The 19,619-nt window shown below is 41.3% G+C and overlaps 2 protein-coding genes across 5 annotated transcripts in view; both read left to right on the forward strand.

The window, feature by feature from the left end:
- Positions 1 to 4,490: 4,490 nt before the first annotated feature.
- On the forward strand, positions 4,491 to 15,550 carry LOC113207503 (uncharacterized). Of its 4 annotated transcripts, none has more exons than XM_026424103.2 (28): positions 4,491 to 4,583; positions 4,878 to 5,061; positions 5,141 to 5,203; positions 5,284 to 5,540; positions 5,623 to 5,790; positions 5,879 to 6,051; positions 6,138 to 6,227; positions 6,309 to 6,455; positions 6,529 to 6,606; positions 6,692 to 6,854; positions 6,968 to 7,077; positions 7,186 to 7,320; positions 7,411 to 7,539; positions 7,647 to 7,853; positions 7,942 to 8,050; positions 8,157 to 8,429; positions 8,510 to 8,586; positions 8,663 to 8,765; positions 8,854 to 9,070; positions 9,148 to 12,565; positions 12,691 to 12,863; positions 12,937 to 13,045; positions 13,129 to 13,806; positions 13,917 to 14,100; positions 14,191 to 14,457; positions 14,533 to 14,633; positions 14,764 to 14,858; positions 14,961 to 15,550. In XM_026424103.2, exons 2-28 carry the CDS (start codon positions 5,006 to 5,008, stop codon positions 15,058 to 15,060), a joined length of 7,680 nt encoding a protein of 2,559 aa, XP_026279888.2. In that variant the 5' UTR covers positions 4,491 to 4,583; positions 4,878 to 5,005; the 3' UTR covers positions 15,061 to 15,550. The 4 variants fall into 4 exon arrangements, with proteins under 4 accessions (XP_026279888.2, XP_026279890.2, XP_052121572.1 ...); XM_026424105.2 differs by having other exon boundaries at positions 4,498 to 4,671; XM_026424106.2 differs by lacking the exon at positions 4,491 to 4,583 and adding an exon at positions 4,658 to 4,796.
- A 420-nt stretch (positions 15,551 to 15,970) lies between these two features.
- Positions 15,971 to 19,619, forward strand: part of LOC113207493 (transcription factor 12) — a gene marked incomplete in the record, with an annotated part of 161,766 nt that continues 158,117 nt past the window's right edge. The window contains 1 exon segment of the mRNA XM_052265613.1: positions 15,971 to 16,103. Coding sequence (XP_052121573.1) covers positions 16,022 to 16,103 — 82 coding nt within the window.

A 19,619-nucleotide genomic window follows, 5' to 3' on the forward strand; every position in this document is an offset into this window, starting at 1 on the left:
GGAGCCCACGACGGTGTATGTGTGTGTGCGTGTGAGTTTGTGTTCGAGTGTGTGTTATCTCGGACCTGGGAACTTTTTATTTTAAGGGAGGGGGGCGTGTTTGCGCGTGTGTCTGTTCAGTGCTTCAACCTAGGATGGTAATATGAAAAGATAAAAAACAACGTGTAACCACGTTTCTTATTCTTATTTCGTCTGTTTGTTATTCTGTACCGCGATAGCCCGATACGCCAATGCCTTAAGGCTTTCGTCACTTGCTTACGAGCAGCTTGTAGAGCGCGTGAGAAAACAACCAAATATCAGCGGAAAACATATCATGTGGTGAGCGAGTGAGCGAAAGAGAGAGAGAGAGAGAGAAAGAGCGAGAGAGAGGGGGGGGGGAGTAGATACGTCGAGCTGATTTGTTCCCCCATCGCTCCAAAACTGATTTGATATCAACATATCAGAGAAGGCCAAAACTGAGTGATAGAAACAAATTGTGACAGAAGGTGAATTTGAAAGTGAGGCGTTTTCCTAGTAAAAGCCGTGGTGTAAGGAAACGAGTTTCAGGTCTGTCAATTGTTAAACAATGTGAAAAGCTGCACTGTGTGGTTGTGTAGTGTCTCGTTCGAAATACGACACATATCAAAGGAAGAGTTGTGCTGGCCCGGTTGGCTAAGGCATGGTCAACTTTGTTGTTTTTTTTATTTTGTTTATTACTCCGTTAGGCTTATTCAAAAACGAAAAATTTCAGGTTTTTCTTCCATTTTGAAAAGAATTTCGACTATAATGAACACAAATTTTCTGCGTGTTTAAATTTCTCTTGGCATTAAAAACTACTCTGGATTTTAAGCTTCAAAAATGTTTTTGTGAGTGAATTTATGAATTTTTTCTGTGATAATTGTGTTAAATGTTTGGGTATCTTGGACATAGTGTAAGTTTCAAACGCAACAATGATGCAATCGCTTTTTAATATGCACCGATATATCCAGATTGAGTTTAGGTTTATTGTTGTGTTGGCTAGGTTGAGTTATTGTGCTGGAGCTTGTAGTGCAGTGAAGGGAATGGGGGCGAGAGAGCGAGCGAGGAGTGTAAGTGAGAGAGAGAGAGAGAGAGGGGGGGGGAAGAAGGGAGGGAGGGGAGGGGAAACAAGAGGAGGGGGAGCACTTGATTCATCATTGTCCTTCCTGTAGGGGCGACGGGGTTTCAATAGAATAGACTGACCATCCTCAGGATGTTGTTCGTATATGTTGAACCGAATGTGAACAATGTTAGTGGACTATTGTAATTTACTTGAATTTTAAGAAACGAGCCTTAGGGCGGTTGAAACAACAAAATCAACGTCTTCCAAAATAATGTAATATTAGAGCAGTGTAACGTCTAAGAATATATTAACATGTCTAAACATGTGTTAAGACAAGTTTAAGATTTATGAAATAAGAGGAGCGGCGGTAATATGTAATATATGAAATACTCTAGCCAGATTGACACTCTTGTTATCTGATATCTGCTGTGTATTGACAATAATAGTAGTGTTGCGAAATGAGAGGAATAATATGGCTCGACGCTCTTGTGGGCATTCCCCATGTGAACGTCGCAGTCGCTCCATTTCCTGACATGATATGACTTACTCTTAAGATTATGCTAAGTTTTATTTCGTTTTGAACTTATCATTTTACGATTGTTATACTGATTGCCTGTTTCCCGTTACTTACCTGTTGACTGATTGATCTTGTTAGAGTTTGTTACGTTAAATGTCGAGACACCTTTAAAAAAACTTCAAAAATAATAGTTTTTTTTTCTTAGAAGGCGTAATTGTATTTCTTTATTTTTTAAGCCGCTGCACGGCACTTTTATTTTTGTTAACAGATCCTTCTTCGAGTTCCTCACAATGGGAATCGGAAATACATTTGTTCATTCATTGTAAAAGAGGACGATATAGCGGTTCTTATTGCGTGCTCGGTATCCTCAGAAGCTTGGACCTCTCGAAACCGAATTTTAACAGAGTGTTCGAACGATTTATCTCATTTGCATGGCATTGCAAATATTTTTCGAGCCTAAACTGTGTAGATCAGCTAGATGTGTAGGGTGGTCATGAATCGCATTATAAAGTTCAGTCGATGTCATAAAAAAAATCGATTTTTATTACGCTGCGTCAAGGAGAGCTACCCTTTTGCAAGATTGAATGACAACCTCTTTCATTATCCACAATGAAATGTATCTAGCTATCTTTCGCTTTAATAAAGAGCATAGCTTTGTTCAGTAGCGTTTCCTTCAACACTCTTCCCTTCGTCGATAATTCAGACACTTTTTGTAAGATGGCAGAAACGTACAAGAGCCAAAACGCAGGAGGTATTGAAAATAGTAGATACAATTATTATACCGGAAAAATTACAAAATATTTCTTTCCAGAAACACAACTTGACTCTTGATAAATCAAAATTTGGCACGTTAACTATGAAACACAAGCTTCACCCAAGTGTGAGACGATTGTATAGTCCGTCTGACGAAAGATCAGCACACCGACACAGCTGTGTTTTTCTTTCTTCAGTACGACTAACTAGGTGGCTGATTCCTGACACCCCGAGCATTTCTGTACCGCATTCCTACGCGTGGGCGCGTTGCCTACCCGCTCGGGTGATATCGGCTTTGCTGTTCGGTTTGCTGCCTGCTTCCCGACATCACTCCCAGCCCATCAGCTTAAGGGAGTACTGTCGGGAAGCAGGCAGCAAACCGAACAGCAAAGCCCGATTTCACCCGATTGTCACTCTAATTTTTACATTAGTGAACTTTTTCAAGTCCAAAAAATTGTGTACACCTCAATACAAATAAAAAATTGTGTCGCATAATTCGAGGGGCGTTAAAGTGAAAAGGCGTTAACGTTTTGCTTTTTCTCAAATATTTTCTGATGAAGCAAACCAAGGTTTGTGTAGATCTTATATTTTCGTGTTGAGCCCACAATTCCGCTTCCGCTTACGTGTGGAAAAACTAAACTACATCGAAAAATCTAAAACGTGAACGCCTTTAGAACTTTCATGCCTTTAAAATGTGTGATTTCACACCTTTGTTTTACCAGTGTAGGCAAGCCCGCCCGCGCGCTTCCGTTCGGTAAACTAGCCACCTGGCACAGGAAAAGTTAAGTGCCTTTCACACTGAAAGGTTTTCAGCCTCTTCATCACCCACTGACTGACGGGCCGCGCTGGAGAAAAGACAAGGTGCGTTTCTACGCGCTGCAGTGTTGCGGGGTTGCATACTCTCTTGGGCTGCAGGAGCCATTGGCGCCACGGCCCTGTTTGTAGCTACATAGTTGTGGCTACACTCGACAAGGCCACAGCAGACTGTACACTGGAAAAACTAATGTTACCGAGGTAACGTTTCTTGACGCAACCAAACCATAGGAAACGTTTGGTGATGCAACCTGTTTGTGATAGCCCTATCTTTTTGCATGAGGTACTTACGTATAGGTTGCATCAGGGAACGTTACCTGACTTGGTCACTTCCCCATAAGCGCCAATGCGCATTAATGCGCATTCAATGCACTAATGCGCATTAAATGCGCCAGGAGTGTGTTACCTTTTTTGCTCATTTTAATGCCCATTGGAAAAACGGCGCTACGGGGGATGATGAAAACGTTCCCTCGGGCGCCCAGGCCATGCCCGCAGTTGACCACGCGCCGTTCCCTCGGTAACATTAGTTTTTCCAGTGTATAGGCAAAAGACAAAGTCCACTCGGCGCCGAAAATTCTCACACCCCTCTGCACATCCCCCATCCGACCAGAATTGAAAAATAATAGTGGGGGAGTACGTACCGGGTGTTTCATAAAAGCGCATTAAAGACACAGGTGCGAGCGGGTTTGCCTACCCAGGGGGCTACAGCGCCTTACGGGCAGAGCGGGTAGGCAAACCCGCCCGCACCTACTTTCCTCATCCACCGCAGTCATTGGTGACTTCGGTAGTCGGAGTGAGAACAGCCGCTTCCAGCCGAACGAGAAAGTTTCATGGATATAACGTGGGTTCAACCTGATTCAAAATTTCCCTTGGTGAAGAAACACAAATACAGATCTGTAATTTGCCCCCTTAGCTTAGACAGAGATGCTTCTCTCACACATAGTTGTAGCTACCACCGACACAGCCATAAGCTTCGCCCGAGCCTGGAGCCGCCACTGACGCCCCCTCCTCCCCCCCCCCCTTTTGTGAGAAAAACTGTAGCCACAGCCGGGGGATCACTTGGAGGCTGTGTTAAAGGAGAGTGGAAAGGGGGTTCTTCGGGCGATATTCGAATCAGTGACCAACTAGAAACACTACATTTTTAAAAAATGATAAAAATGCGAGCTATATATGCGATATTTAAACCCCCAACCACTGAGTTTAGCATGTTGTCCAGCGTGAGGAGTATCGACGAGCAGCAGACAGCCATGCGTGGCGTGGAGTATGGCCACGGCTGCCAGTGGTGCCTACCTCTACATCCAGAGGGCAGCAACGTTTCCTTCGTCAGCCCCCCGCCTCCCCCCACCACCCCGCTTCACCCGTACCCGCCACTCTTTTGTAGTTTGATTTCTGAAAGTTCAAAACAAACCTTGCTGATCTGTTTGGATTTAGAATGGCCAGGTACAAGTTGAGGCTTGACTTAGCGAAACTATAACAGACTGATATTATAGGAATAGCTCAGTTTGGATGTCATTGGGATTCCCTTGTTGTATGTAACTCTTTATTTAGTAGTTGCCGAAAGACCATGGTACTCGTTAGGTTATGTTCTACTGTGATCTGTGTTGAAGTATTAACTCGATGTTGTTATGCCTCACCATAATACACGCAAAAATGGTCAATGCATTAACTTAACCATATTTTATCTAAGTGTGGTAATTATGATAATACTTCACATTTATTGTTTGTCACTTGCAGGCTTTGGACTTAACCTTCTAGGACTAACTTGTCCTGGTTGAACTCATTTTCCTATCATATCAGGAGGTTTTTCAGGACATGAGAGAAAGTAAACGCTCTACTTTTTCTCCCCATGTATAACAACCGACATGTGGGACGACGACAATGATGAAGAGCTTCGACGAGCCCTTGAAGAGTCTGCCAGGTAATGATAAATGTTTCTAGTTTTTAATTAAAATTTTCATTCAAACACTTTTTTTACTCAAGTACTGTGTTTTTGGTAGATTGTATGAGGAAGTAGAACTTCCTCGCCTAAGTCAACGTGTTTTATCACCAGTCACAATTAGGTAGGAAAAAGTAATTTTATCTCTACACTGCTGTTAGTTTTTAAGAATATGTGTTTATCATAACTAATGCTCTGTCACAGTGATGATGGATTGCCTGGCCCAAGCACCAGTGCTCAAACCTCAATCCCGAGGGATGTTTTCAAGAAACCGTATCCACCTGCAAAGCTTGAAGTTGAAGAGAGTGAGCTTTATGATGGTCCAGAAGCTGAAGGATTTGATCTCAATTCTGGTAAAATTTGGGTTTATCCAAAAAATGACAAGTTTCCTGTCAGAACTTATCAAAGAAGCATTGTTGAAACAGCCCTATTCCATAACACACTTGTCAGCCTTCCCACAGGTATCCTAATTGTGAAACTTGCCTCTGTCTTGTGGTAATAATATTGTAGACTTATCTTGAGTGCCCCTCTTTTCTGTTTTAGGTCTTGGAAAGACATTTATTGCTGCTGTTGTCATGTATAACTTTTACATGTGGTACCCTAAGGGTAAGATTATTTTCATGGCTCCTACAAAACCTCTGGTTGCACAACAGATTGAAAACTGCATTAACATAATGGGCATCCCTGAATCCCACACTGCTGAAATGACAGGTCATTCTAAAATATATCTACATAAGAGTGCCATTTGAACACTGTTCAATTTGAAAATATTTTGATATTTTTTTCAAATTTATTTTAGGTGCACTGCAGAGTAAATTACGAGCAGTGACATGGAAAGAAAAGAGAGTTTTTTTCCTGACTCCCCAAGTTGTTCAAAATGATCTGAGTGCAAATATTTGTCCAGCTCTTTCTGTCAAGTGTGTTGTTATTGATGAGGCCCACCGAGCATTAGGGGACCATGCCTATGCTCAGGTAAAAAGCTAAAGTATATTTTCGTATTACTAATAATCCTGTTTGTGCGCAGTTTGACAATCTAACAATTTAATGTTGATTTGTAGGTGATTCGTCTTCTGAATTCATATAATGCTAATTATAGAGTTTTAGCTCTATCTGCCACCCCTGGGAGTGATTTAGAAGCTGTTCAAAAGGTTTTTGATGAGCTTCAATGGAGATGTTCATTGTAGCACTGTAGCACTGCTAAAATTTTCTACTGGTTTCATTTTTAACAGGTTTTGAGCAATTTGATGATCAGCCGCATAGAAGTAAGAACAGAAGACTCCTCAGATATTACTAAGTACACACATGAAAGAAATCTTGAACTAATGGTTGTTGATGTGGGACCGACTATAAACCGAATAAGGGTCAAATTTGTTGGAGTAAGTAATGATTGGACCCCAAGCATTTATTTGTTTTGAATTTAAGCTGTATTATCATAAATGCTTGTGTCAGATTGCAGCTGGATATGCGCAGCGCTTGCAACAACGTAAACTTCTGTTTGGAAACATCAGCAATATGCCTCGATTCACAGTAAGTGAAATTTCACCAAATATTTTATGTAGTAAATTTAGGTTGAAACATAGCATTTGTTTTCTTTTATCTCTTGCACCATTAGGTTCTCAAAGAATGGGAGAATTTTCGACGTGAAGAAGCAAATTCAGTAGGTCGAGAGGAGCAAAATAAACTAAATACTGACTTTGCTACTGTTCACATGTTTGTTCATGGACTTGAACTTCTTAGCACATATGGCCTCAGACTACTTCTCAACCATTTGAAAGGTAAGTTTCCATTAAGCAGTAAATTCATTTAAAAAGTTATTTTTCAAAAAAACAATAATTTATTTCAAACTTAAATCTTAATTTTGCATGGAATCAAATTTTTAATTTTGCAGCTGCTATGGAGAAGAAAGATGCAGTTGCCAATAGACTGGCTGTAGACGAGGATGTAAAGGCTCTAATAAATGAAATTGATGGTGTTCTAAATCCAGTTGAGCTTGATGAGGTAGGTTTCCTTTTTGACTGGGTTATTTTAGCAACATAATTTTATCCCGGGTTTGTTTCTTGTCTATACAAGTGTATATGTAACTGTAACTTTACAACTAACTTGCAGGAAGCTAATGGTAAAATTAATAAAAGACGTATTTATGGCCACCCTAAACTTGATCGCTTGCAAGAAATTGTTGTAGCACACTTTGAAAGTTTTCAACAGAAAGGTGAAGCTACTAGAGCCATTGTGTTTTGTGAGGTATTACTCATTTTACTTTTCTATAATACTTTAACTTGGTCTTTAAAGGAGCTTTAAGGTTGTGATCATTCTTTTTATGGATCCTTGCAGTACAGGGAAGGAGTAGTAGAAATTTGTGAAATGTTGAAAAACTTTGAACCTTTGGTAAAACCTGTTGCTTTCATGGGCCAGTCAGTTGGCAAAAGCACTAAAGGCATCACTCAGAAGCAGCAACTTGAGGTATACTTTCCTGTACCATTATTTTCGTGTACTTCAATTAAACTCTTTAATTTTCAATCTCAATTTTGTTAAGTCGATAGTACTCATTCTTAATTTTGTAACTTTAGATCATGGAAAAATTTAAGAGAGGTCTTTACAATACCCTTGTTTCAACAAGTGTTGGTGAGGAAGGACTCGACATCGGAGAGGTGGACTTAATTATCTGTTTTGATGCCAAGAACTCTCCTATTCGTCAAGTTCAAAGGATGGGCCGCACTGGGCGGAAAAGAAATGGTCGCATCATAATGCTGGTGACCCGGGGAAAGGAGGAACAGGTAAACCTGAACATTCACTGGGCTCTTTATTTAATATAAATATTCTCCTGAAATATTAGAGTGATTATGTGAAACAAATACTTTTTAGAAATACAACCAAGGGCTATTTAAGAAAAAAAATGTTCGTGCTGTAATGCTTAACAAGGAAAACCTAGCAAATCATTTGTTAGATGAATCTCCTCGAATGCTACCACCTGGTAAAAACTATTAGATCAATTCTGATCAGAAATTCATCTGTGTGTATTATAATACATCTACCTATCTCTATTTATTTTTCTCAAAATACTGTTTTTTATTCTTTAGGAGTACAGCCTGAGTATACAGAGAGGGAAATTGCAGGCACCACCAACAAACCAAAGTCAGGCCAACAGGACCTGCGAAAAATGTTCCTGAAGCGGGGTAGTAATAATAGTGGAGGCTCATCAAAGCCCTCCACAAGTGGACGGACAACTATTGGGAAAGTTCCGTATCTTTCTGAAGATGAGTTGGAAGAACTCAAATCCTTTTGGAAAGATCAAAGTTGTTATGATTTCAATAAAATTCCAGATAAATGTGAACTTTGGGTTAAAACACCAGGTACACCTGTCATTTAAGTTCATGGTTACATAGCCACAATTTTATTCAGTTCATTTAGAGCAACGCATTTTTTGTTTTAGATGAAATTGGTTGTCAAGAATTATTGCCAAGTAATGTGGATCTTGCTACATATGTAGAATACATGCGATTTCGACAGGTTAGATTATCTTCACCCTTCAGTAGAATATTTTCATATCACATCTTAAACATCTATGTGGTTTTAATTCTTTCAGCGAACCCACATAGTTGGGAATTCCACTGATTCTGATATGCTCTCAGATTTGTTGATGTGGGCTGATGAAAGAAGAGATAGTGATCAGCGTTTTCTTTGTAGAGGTAAACCTATGTTTTTTTTCTTAAAAGTTAATGTTTTTAAACCTATGGTTCTCTTGTTTTTACATCATGTTGTGTTTGTGTCTCACAGGCTTCTCCTCTCAAGTTACTTCTTCTCAACTCTGGCCTTCTAAATCCAAAAAACGTGGGCGACCAGCTAGCACTGATACAAAAGACTCCAATCTACCTAAGAAGAGGGGTCGACCTAGAAAAGATTCAAACTTAGACTCTCCTTTCAAAGCTCAACCCAAAGCAGACATCAACATTGAGGAAAATGAAGCAGCACAACAGCCATTGAAACCTAAATGGTAAATAAACCCCTCTGTTTATTTTGAGTCTTCATATCATAGATTTCAAGTTACTAAATTCTATTTTCTTTATTCAGCAAGCCAATGTTCATAGAGGATGATGAGGATGACTCACCTGCTAGTCCAGAACCTGTAACTAAGCCACATATATTGAAAACACCATCTCCTGCATTCTTGCCTCCGCAACCAAAATCTTCATCAGACATACATTTGAAAGAGTCACCCGCCTCAGAATATGAAGTGATATGTGTGGACAGTGAAGATGATGATAATCTGAACACAAGTTCCATAACTGGTTTTACACAATTGTCATCTCAACCTGGGAAGCAGGAATTATACAGACAGTTATCAAAGGCACTAAGAGATCTAACAATGGAAGAAGAAGATGAATGTAACATCTGTAATGATCTATTCCTTTGCAAGTCATTCAACAAATTGGCTCTAGAATCTAAAAGAAGGAAAATGGATGAAACCTGGAAAGATGTTAGCAAGTCCTTGGATAAGGTATTAAATTTTGTACCACGTCTAACCAAGCAGGTGTTTGAGAAACAGCATGCATTGGATAGTAACAGTCAGAAAATCGTCTCACTTATACCAAATCCTGAAATAATTGCTGAAGATGAAATGTTTAGTGGAATGCTCTGTGGAGGAGTGGGAGACCTGTCAGTGTCTCCTTCTAAATATGTTTCTTCCTCTCAAAGTGTTTCCTCTCCCAGAAAGAATTACAGTGCTTTAAAGCAGAAATTCTCTTCTCCACCCAAAGCACATTTAAGTACGCAACATATCAAGGCAGAAATAACTGAAGAAATTGAGTGTACAATGACCCCAAAAAAAGAATCAGATGTAAAAATTGAAGATCAATTTGAAGATATGAGCTTTGACTTTCTAGGTTTGTCAAAAATGGATGATTTGTTTGGCTCTCAAGAAAAAGATTTAACCAGTAAAGATCAAACACCCATTATTGACAACTGTAACACAACCAATACTTCAAAAATAAAATCTTCTTCATTAACACCAGAAAATTCTTCTCATGATATACCCGTGAGGAAGAATACTAGTGAAACAGTACCTTTAAATATAGAGGAAGAGTTTCCTGTTAAAAGTTGCACCCCACCAAGGAAGAAGCATGTAATTTCTGAGCAAGTATCACCAATTCTAGGTTCTCAACAAGCAATGAAACCTCGCCCACCTCTCCGCTTGCGAAAGATATCCTCTCGAAGTGAATTACAAAGTGTGTCTGAACATACTAGACCATCTGATATTGTGAAAGAAAATGAAGAAAAAGAAACAGTTTCTGATAAGGAAGTATCAAGTTCATCACAGTTAAGCAATAAAAAAACTAATCTGCTTGATATTAATTTTGATTTATTTGATGACAGCTTGTTTCCATTATCTGGTGAAGATAATGGAAATGTAAGTGGTGGAAATGCAAATAATGGAAAATCAAGCAATGTCGATGATGCTCTGAAGGAGGCAATAAGAAAGAAAGCTCTTGAAGCAAAATCAAAGCAACAGGAGAAAACTTTTAGTCAGGAATTGCGTCAGATGTGTGAGACTACTTTGGGAGGCATAACACAGATAATGGAAATGTATGATTCAAAAACTGTAAGTCCAGAATTGAGAATAGAAAGAGCTGACAGCTCATCTTCACTAGGAAAAGCAAATCAATCTTCTAGTCCCCTAAATTATTCAGATGAAATGAATGCTGCAAAGCTTGAGGACAATGATGAATTATCAAGGAGTGAAGAAGACTTATTTGCTGACTGTGACGATGAGATATTTGTAAAGGCCGATTGTTTATTGCCAGTCACTTCCAACAATTTGCCAGAATCCCCACCCAAACATCTTGATAAAAATGATGTCTCATCCACTGAGCATAATCAACAGAAACCTATTGGTATTTGTGAAGAAGTGTATAACTCTACAGATCAAGATGGTGCTGAAGAGAGTGAAGTTGTTATGGTTTCAGATCGAAGCATGTCTCCCATTTTTAGACCTAGCCAAACTGTTAGGAGACCATCAAAGCTAAGGTTAAAGAAAAAGTCAATAGATGGACCTGATCCTAAAAGAGATGAGACTAAACCAGAAACCAACAAAACTAATAGACTTGTATCTGTTCCTAAGCAACCCGATTCTTTTTCACAAGTTGATTTTAGTATGTTTGGGGATGAATTTAACAACACATGGCTGTGTTCACAAGAAGAAAACCAGGGAACTGTTAATACTAAAAGCATCCCTGATCTTGTGACGATAGTTGAACCAACGTCTAATGTCACTGTAGAAACTCAAGCTCCTAAAAATTCAAACAACAATGATGCAGTGCCAAAAAATAAATGGGATGACAATTTAAGAACCACCAGAGAGAGAACTCCTGAAAATGAAATAGCAGAAGTTCACACTCCTGTGTTAAAAAAATGCAGCCTCAGAGACAATACTCCTGAAAACGAAATTGAGGAAATTCAAAGTCCTGAGTTAAGTAAGCGCTTATCCAGAGACAGTACTCCTGAAAATGAACTTGATGCAGCTTTCGCTTTGTTTGATGCTGCAAGAGAGGCAAAAAAGAAATCCTTTGAGGGAGCCTCAGCCTCAACGCCAAAAGTAAGCAAAGGTTATAAGTTTCTTGGGAAACCACCTAGTAGCAAAACCAGTGTAAATCAATCATTTTCTTCAAAAAGGTTCCCCTTAAATAACAAGTGGCAAGCAAAATCTCTCAAAACAGGTTGGATCTCTGCTAAACCTACTCCCAGAGAAACACAAGATTTTTCTGAAGAAGCTTCTGTTCAGAACAGTGCTTTTAATCTATCTGACTTTTGTGATGATTCAATTTTGGATGTTTTGGATACCATTGAAACCAAAACTGAAACTATAAACTCAGCAAATAAAGGACATACTGTTAAGGCTCAAAGCAATCAGTCAAACTTTAATGGTCAAGGAAAAAAGAAAAAGTTGAGCTTGGCGACAAAAAAATCAAATCATTTACCTTCTACAAGAAAGTTAGAAACTGCTCCCTCGGTCTCTGCAGCAAAAATTAAAGAAACTCATGAAAATTCTATTTTAATCCTTTCATCTGATGATGAAGATATCCAACATACTAGAAAGGGAAAGAATTGTGCCCTCAATGTCACTACATCATCTGAAGAAAACTTTAGGTCAGGTCAAACAAATCCAACTTCTCGGCCCTCATCACATATTAGAAAAAGAAATAGAGCGGTGCTTCAGAGCTCATCATCATCATCTGATACCATTTTAAGAAAAGATACAAAAATATCCAGGACTGACGACTTTGGTTGCACAGATAAAAATAATCCATTAAACTTGTCAGAGTTCTGTGATGATTCCATCTTGAATGAATTTCTGGATGAAGATGAAAATAATGGATTAGGAAGTATCAGCAAAGTAGATGATAGAGACCATAGCACAGACAGTGATGATTTTGTACAGCAAAACAGAAAGCGACCCCAAAAACCAAAAAAGAAAAAAAAGCGTTCCAAAAAGGTGTGTACAGTACTTACTTGAACTACCACTCCATTCTGTTTTTAATTTTTCTAGCAAACATCAGAAACTAGTAAAGAATTGTTTCCCATAACTGTCTAATGCATTTTTATTTTTATTTTTAATAGGGAAATGGTTTTATTGTTTGTGAGGCTGAAGAATCAGATGATGGTGATGGTGGCTCAAGCGATGGAGATTCTTCTAATATGGATGAACTTGATTCTAGTTTTATCAATGACTCTCAGCCAGAGGCATCACAGGCAATAGTAGACATTCATGATAAATATCTACAGTCCATTAGGTAAATGAATCTGATTAAAAATGGAACACTTTTGTAAGCATGTAATTCTACAAATATTTTTTTCTGTTAATAGGAGTCCAGCTGTGGGCAGGTTTAAAATACCGCGTAATCTCCCAAATGTGTGCCTGGATATTTATTCACAAGCTCCAGATGCTGAAGAATTAGATCAAACCTATGCTAATGTAAGTTTTACACTCATTGGTTTGGAAGAAACATTTTCATACAATTTGTTCTATTACTATATCTATATTGTTTTACTCTCCAGGACTCTTTTTGTGTTGATGATGAACCAACTCAGTATGAACCTGAAATGTCTCTCCTTGAAATTGCTGAAGCTCGACTTAAAGCAGAAAGAAGGCAAAAACGAAAGCTCAAGAAAGCAGGAGGATCTGATAACCAACCAAAGAAACTAAACAATGAACCAGAAAGTGATGACAGTGTTGAAGAACTAATTGGGAAACGAAAACGCTTAAAACGAATAAAAATCATGGAAGAAACAATGGTTGAAGAAAAACAGGTCACCGCTCCTGAAAACTCTTTTGTTGTCCCGCAGGATGTTGAAAAGAGGGATTTTGAGGAATTTCGCGAACCTGTTGATGACCTTGCTAGGCTACTAGATGATGATTTAGATTTCAGTGCTATACCTGATATTCCTGAAATACCAAAGAGTTCAAACCCAACCTATGAAGCTGGTCCATCAGGGTGCAAAAATTTCTCCAAATTTGTCAAAAAAACATCTGTGATGTCAGGTGATGGAAAGCTCAAAGTTGTACAAACTCACACTCACAAGGCCAGCAATGTGATGGAAGTGCCTCAAGCAATGGGACATTTAAAACAAGCTACCATTACTAGTAGTGACGCTGATTCTAGATCTACAGATCATGCGGTATCAGCTTATTGCAAACCAGCCCCTTCAGCTTCTGCAGTTTGTGGTAAAGTAATTGTGAGTACAGTCACGAAAGCAATTGGTTTGACAAGAGAAGTTCTTCTCCTGGAATAGTGCACCTACCTGTCAATTTTTGTCAATAATTTGGTGAAACTCTTTCTGCTCAGCCTGGAGCTTCGCGCCCTTCCTCACGGATTTTAATTATTGCTTCCTCAAAACAACTCTCTAGTTCTACCGATTTGTTACGTGTGTTACGAGTCAACTATAATGTTGATATAGTTCCGCGTGGTGGTCTAGAAACAGATTTTATTTTAAGTTGGCGTTTTGGAGTAAGTCGCATTTTTTCATCAGGTGAGGAAAACATTCATAAAATTATCTTAGTTCTGAAATGTGTATTTAAAACAAATATTATTTTATGTTCTTCATTTAATTCCTTTCCAGATCTAAAGGATAGAAAAAAGCTAGAGGAACTTACCAAAAAGTTAAGAGGGTCATTTATAAAACCTTACATAATCATTGAAAACGACCGTGTCAAATCTCTTGCAATGGTAGGTTTTCAGAAGAAAGGTAAAAATGCTAAAACTAAAGCTCCTCCTCAGGCTGACCAGCCCGCAAGCACATTGTCACCATGGAACTCAGCTGCTTCTTGTGCTAATGCAACCCTAATGAGACAGGCTGGATTGTTTCTTCTTTTCTCACAAAATTATGGTAAGTGCTTTTCTTCATGATTTTTGCCTAAAATATGGAAAAGGACAGGTGTTTTAAATGAATCTAGTATTACAGATGAAACAGCTGGGTTTTTAGCAAAGCTGGCTAGAAAAGAAACAGATGCTTGCCAAGGTGTTCCTGAACTAGCAGTAAATCTGTCTGATGAAGTTGAATCTGTAAGTATCCTCTTAATTTTCTTCCCATGTGCAATGCTTGATAATAGTCTAAAAATTGTTCTGGAACACATTACAAGAATATCATTCTTTCCACCCAGTAACATTTATTTAAGTTGCCTTTCATTTTCAGAAACTCAGCTTCTTTACTTCGTTACCTGGAATCAATTTTGCTTTTGCATTGAAGCTCTCTAGCAGATATTCAACACTGGAGGAATTTTTTGAAAGGCAAGCTTAGAACTGCGTGTTCACTTCCCTAAATTCAAGAAATAATTTTTTTTTAAAAATGCATATGTTAATAATTTATCTATCTTTCCTTTCAACTTTCAGGTGCTCATCAGTACGAGATATTTCTGTGACATTGGGTGTAGATGTAAATTTAGCAAGGAAAATCCACAATTTGTTGTGTGAAGTTCACGTAAGTCCATGAAATTTATTTAAATGGACTCGCTGGCACTATTCTGAACGGAATAAAACTGAAGATAACACAGAACATCAGTCTGTTTTTTCATATATTTTTTATCAGCTGGGACTGTGATGAATATTTTAATTGTACCTAAATTAATTTTTGTTTGTGACTGATTACTAGATTTAAATTACCAACCCAATGAAAGTAGGGTTTAGTTTACTTTTATTTCTCTTTTCATGTAGTATTTTGAATTTTTCTTGTCCAATACTGACTGTGATTTATCCTTATAAGGAAAGACCTTCTGTGAGGATGTTAACTTAACAATTCAGAATACGTTATTTTGTCAAAAAACAGAGCACTCAGATAATTTTCTTTGACGAAATATAGTTAAAGAGGAAATGGCTAGGTCCCTCAGAGATTTTTTAGGGCCTGACTTTCATACCCCTTATTGTAAATTATTTATTATTTTCTATTATTTATATTTCTGATATAAAAAATATTTTAAGATGTTTGTTGCATTTGTCAATTATTCATCATACTTGCCCAGTCAATGAATAATTTGATCTGACATTGTAAACCCATTCCTTTAGTGTTTGTTTACAAATTTTTGGGCTATTTATACTTCACAGCTGCAAAAGACTTGTGTTTTCTACGCTAGTGCCACACTACTATGTTTTTGGAAAGAAATACAAAAGTGATTTGCGTATATCTGTGATATTAGAAAAGGAGATGCATAGTTATATATTTTGAGTCCGTATATCAATGTATCATTACTGTTACTACAACATTTTGTTCATTCAATAAAAACTGAACATTCCCAAAAATGTTTTTTTCCATTTTGTGCCGGAGACGAATTGAAGTCTTTAGCGCCACCCCTTGTTCGCACACAACCCTTCTTGACAGTGGCGCCCCCTACCAAGCCGTTACTGTGAAACAGTAGACAGTCGATTTTTTCTGGTCAGTAAGCTTTGGTTGAATCAAGATGGCAACCAGTGATGATGAGCCTATGGCACTTTATGAAGTATTTCAGAATTGTTTTAACAAGATAGCCAATAAACAACCAGGTGAGTGAAATCTTGAGTCTATTTTCTATCGGTGAATATAAATTTCTCGGGGACTTTACGGCAAGAACCGTCCAAACAGACGAGTTAGTAGTAGGGTTAGAGCGACCTGACGTCCACTTTTTGGCTTCTGTATGAATCGAGATTGTTTTTATTTACATGTGTCTCAATCTTCTGCTACGCAAGGTGCTAGGCTCTTGTTTAAAATAAATTCTTAGTGAAATTTAATGTTGTAGGAAGTTTCTCATATTTTGGGGGGCTGTCAAACAGATTTAGGGTCGTTTTAAAATGTGATGTTTTGGTTGTTGATGGGGAGTGCTGCCGACATAGAATGCATCATATAACTGGTAATCGTCTCTGTTTTAATTTTATCCTCTATTCAATAACTTTTACTTTGTCGTGCAGTTGTTTAATACTTGGTGAATCGATATTCTTATTGCACCTCAACTTCTTGTCTTCCAACAACATTGAAAACAGATTGTTTGGTTTCTCATTTCTTCAATCAAAACTTGTTTATGACCACTCTACTCAATATATTGCTATTGTATTACTACCAAACTATATTTAGAACCATTTACTCATCTCATGAATGTTTAGTTGTATCATACTAATTTTATTGTGCTGCTTTAGAGCTCAGTGACAGTGACTTAACCTAAAAATGTGGGGACATTTCATTTATCTATAAATCTCTAGTTTTGAACAAGTTCTCACATATCTACCTATTTTTGTCTGAAAGTAAGCTAAGTGAAATTTTTGTTGATTTTGCATTTAGATTGAAATACTTGTGCTTCAGTTGGAAATAAGTTCTACTAATATGACCGGAATTGGATTGCGCTAATCTTGGTTGTACGTTTTTCCTATATCTTCATTCATGCCATCATGAATTGAATGATATAGTTTTGCTACTGCATGCCTTCTCTGTGAAGAGAATATTTTATGTTACTAATCTTTGTATGCTTACGTCAGTTACTTCTTTTGTGCTGAGATAATGAACACTTTTGACTTGAATGTTCTAAAGACATAAATGGTCTAAGGAAGACCGCCTGGGCACAAGTTTGTCCTATTGTATGTATCTAGCTTATTACTCAGCTAACATCGAAGTGGTCTGCTAAGCGCTCATGATTCGGGACAGATATTTGTTAGCATTGCAACAAAAGTTGGGTCGTTGATAGCTGATACTGGAGATATTGATGGTTTTGTGCTCTCATCTCTGGCTCAACTGAAGGTGGCATCACAAAATCCTTCTTGTGCGATACTATGCCCATCGCGTCGCGTTTACATTTGCGGTACTTTCCATGACTGAGCCTGTGCTGGCTGAGCCGGGCGCTAACGCTGTCCAACAGCAACAGCCCATGCAGCCAGCTCTCTCCACCTGTCCTCGAGGCGGGCCGTGCTGGACCGCAGGCTGCAGGGTGTCGCCGCGGCCCAACGTGTTGACTTTGTCACTGAGCAGTCGAGAGGTCACGATTTGCTTTTTTATGTGGTGCACATGCGTGGCTTTAAGCGGCGCAGCGTGACCAGTCGAGGGCCCCGGCCGCGCCTGCCTGCGCAGCCCAGCCTCAGCGTTACGGATCAACAATCGTATTTTTGTTTGGAGATCGCGCGCACTCCAGGCGTTGCCAGGCATGCAGCTGCCGGACTGTGTCACACCCACGGTCACGCTCCTGTGTCACGCTCCTGTGTCACGCTCCTGTGTCACGCTCTGTGCCACGCTCGGCATGCAACCGCCGCACTGTGTCACACTCCCCGTGCTATGCCCGGCACCACGCTCGATATAGGTGTCGGACTGTGTCACGTCAGTCACGCTCCCGTGTCATGCTCTGCACCACGCTCGGCATGCAACTGCCGGACTGTGTCACGCTCCGTCCCTGCTCCACGTCACGCTCCCGTGTCACGGCCTGCGCCACGCTCGGCTGACGTGTGCGCGGGGGCGGCTGATGCGATACGGTTCACAAGGTAGCGCTACTGCAGCTGCCAGTGCATCTCATGAATATGCATCGTGGATGTGGTGCAGCGGCTGCAGCGGCTGTGTTGCAAAGGCCAGGCCGCGCCGCCACCACCGAGCACGCCGCGGGGCCTGGCGGGGCGGCGGGGGCTCCCGGGGGACAGGGGCACGGCCTGGGCACGGCCTGGGCACGGCCTGGGCACGGCGGGCACCCTGTTCTGGTTTCAGCCCAGGGAGCCCCATGACAAACTTGAGATTGACCGACCACCTCGAGATTGAGCACCTTGAGATTGAGCCACCTACAGCGAACACCTCATCCACGGCGGGCAGGTGGCCCCCTCGTTCACGGCTGGTTCGATATCCTGGACGGGCACCCTATCCTTGGCTCAGGCACCCAGTATCATTGACGGGCACCCTTGTCTGTCTACGGCCCTGTCCTCACCACTACTCCCCGTTCGTCGACGGGGACCTCTGTCTCGGCGTCACCCCCTCAGGTAGTACGACCGGGCGCCCTAGAGCGTCTGGGCCCCGCGGCGCGCCGCACTCCGCGACCCCACCTGTCCTCCCCGCCCCCGCACCGCGCCCTCCGCACCCGGCTCGTTTGTTTGACTTGGGAGTTAAGCCCTGCGCGCCGGGGCGTGTTGACACACTGCATCAAAATCCAGCCCCAAAGTCTTTATTTACCGAGCAAAAATATATGGTCGTGTGCGCGCGCCCGAGGGCTGTTTAAGGACCGCGCGCTCGCCTCGTTTTGTGCGGCGCGAGCTGCGCCAGCGGGGGGAGGCGCCCGGGGGGGGGGGGGGGGGGGGGGGGGGGGGGGGGGGGGGTGCTTTTGGGGGGGGGGGGGGGGGGGGGGCGCTTTTGGGTCCGCATGGCCCGGCCGCAGGCCCGCTGCGGTTTGGGATGCGGCGCCGGGATCCATCTTCGCGGATGGCGTGGAGTGGCCGGGGGCAGCCCGATGGGGGTCCAGAGCCCCCGGCCATGCCCCGGCTCTAGCCGAGGCTCGAGCCCGGCCGGCGGCGCGCAAGCTGGTCGCGAATTTGCCAATCCCATTGCTCTGAATCGTGTCAATGAGATTTCCCCGGCTAGATTCGATTTCCTGGGCGACCGCCGCCCTTCCCTTGCCCGCGCCCGCCCGTGCCTTTCCCCCTGTCCACTACTACTCCCCCTTCCATACCACCAGCACCACCCCGACCACCCTACCGCCCGTACCCCTGATATAGAAACATAGAAGAATATCTTAAACATCGACGCGGTGGGTCAGAGTTGTAATCCCTGTGACAGCGCCCTCGCAGCCAGCGTGTGGGCTCCTCAGTCGTCGTGCAGCAGGCCCTGCGAGGACGAGGTCCACAGTGTGCCCCGCGCTTCCCTCCCCAGCACCTCCCCGACCACCCTACCGCCCGTACCCCTGATATAGAAACATAGAAGAATATCTTGAATGCGATGGGTCAGAGTTGTAATCCCTGTGACAGCGCTCTCGCAGCCAGCGTGTAGGCTCCTCAGTCGTCGTGCAGCAGGCCCTGCGAGGACGAGGTCCATAGTGTGCCCCGCGCTGCCCTCCCCTCCCCCTTCCA

The sequence above is a fragment of the Frankliniella occidentalis genome, unplaced genomic scaffold (genome assembly GCF_000697945.3).
Source record: "Frankliniella occidentalis isolate FOCC.00 unplaced genomic scaffold, Focc_3.1 Scaffold28, whole genome shotgun sequence".
NCBI lineage: Eukaryota > Metazoa > Arthropoda > Insecta > Thysanoptera > Thripidae > Frankliniella > Frankliniella occidentalis.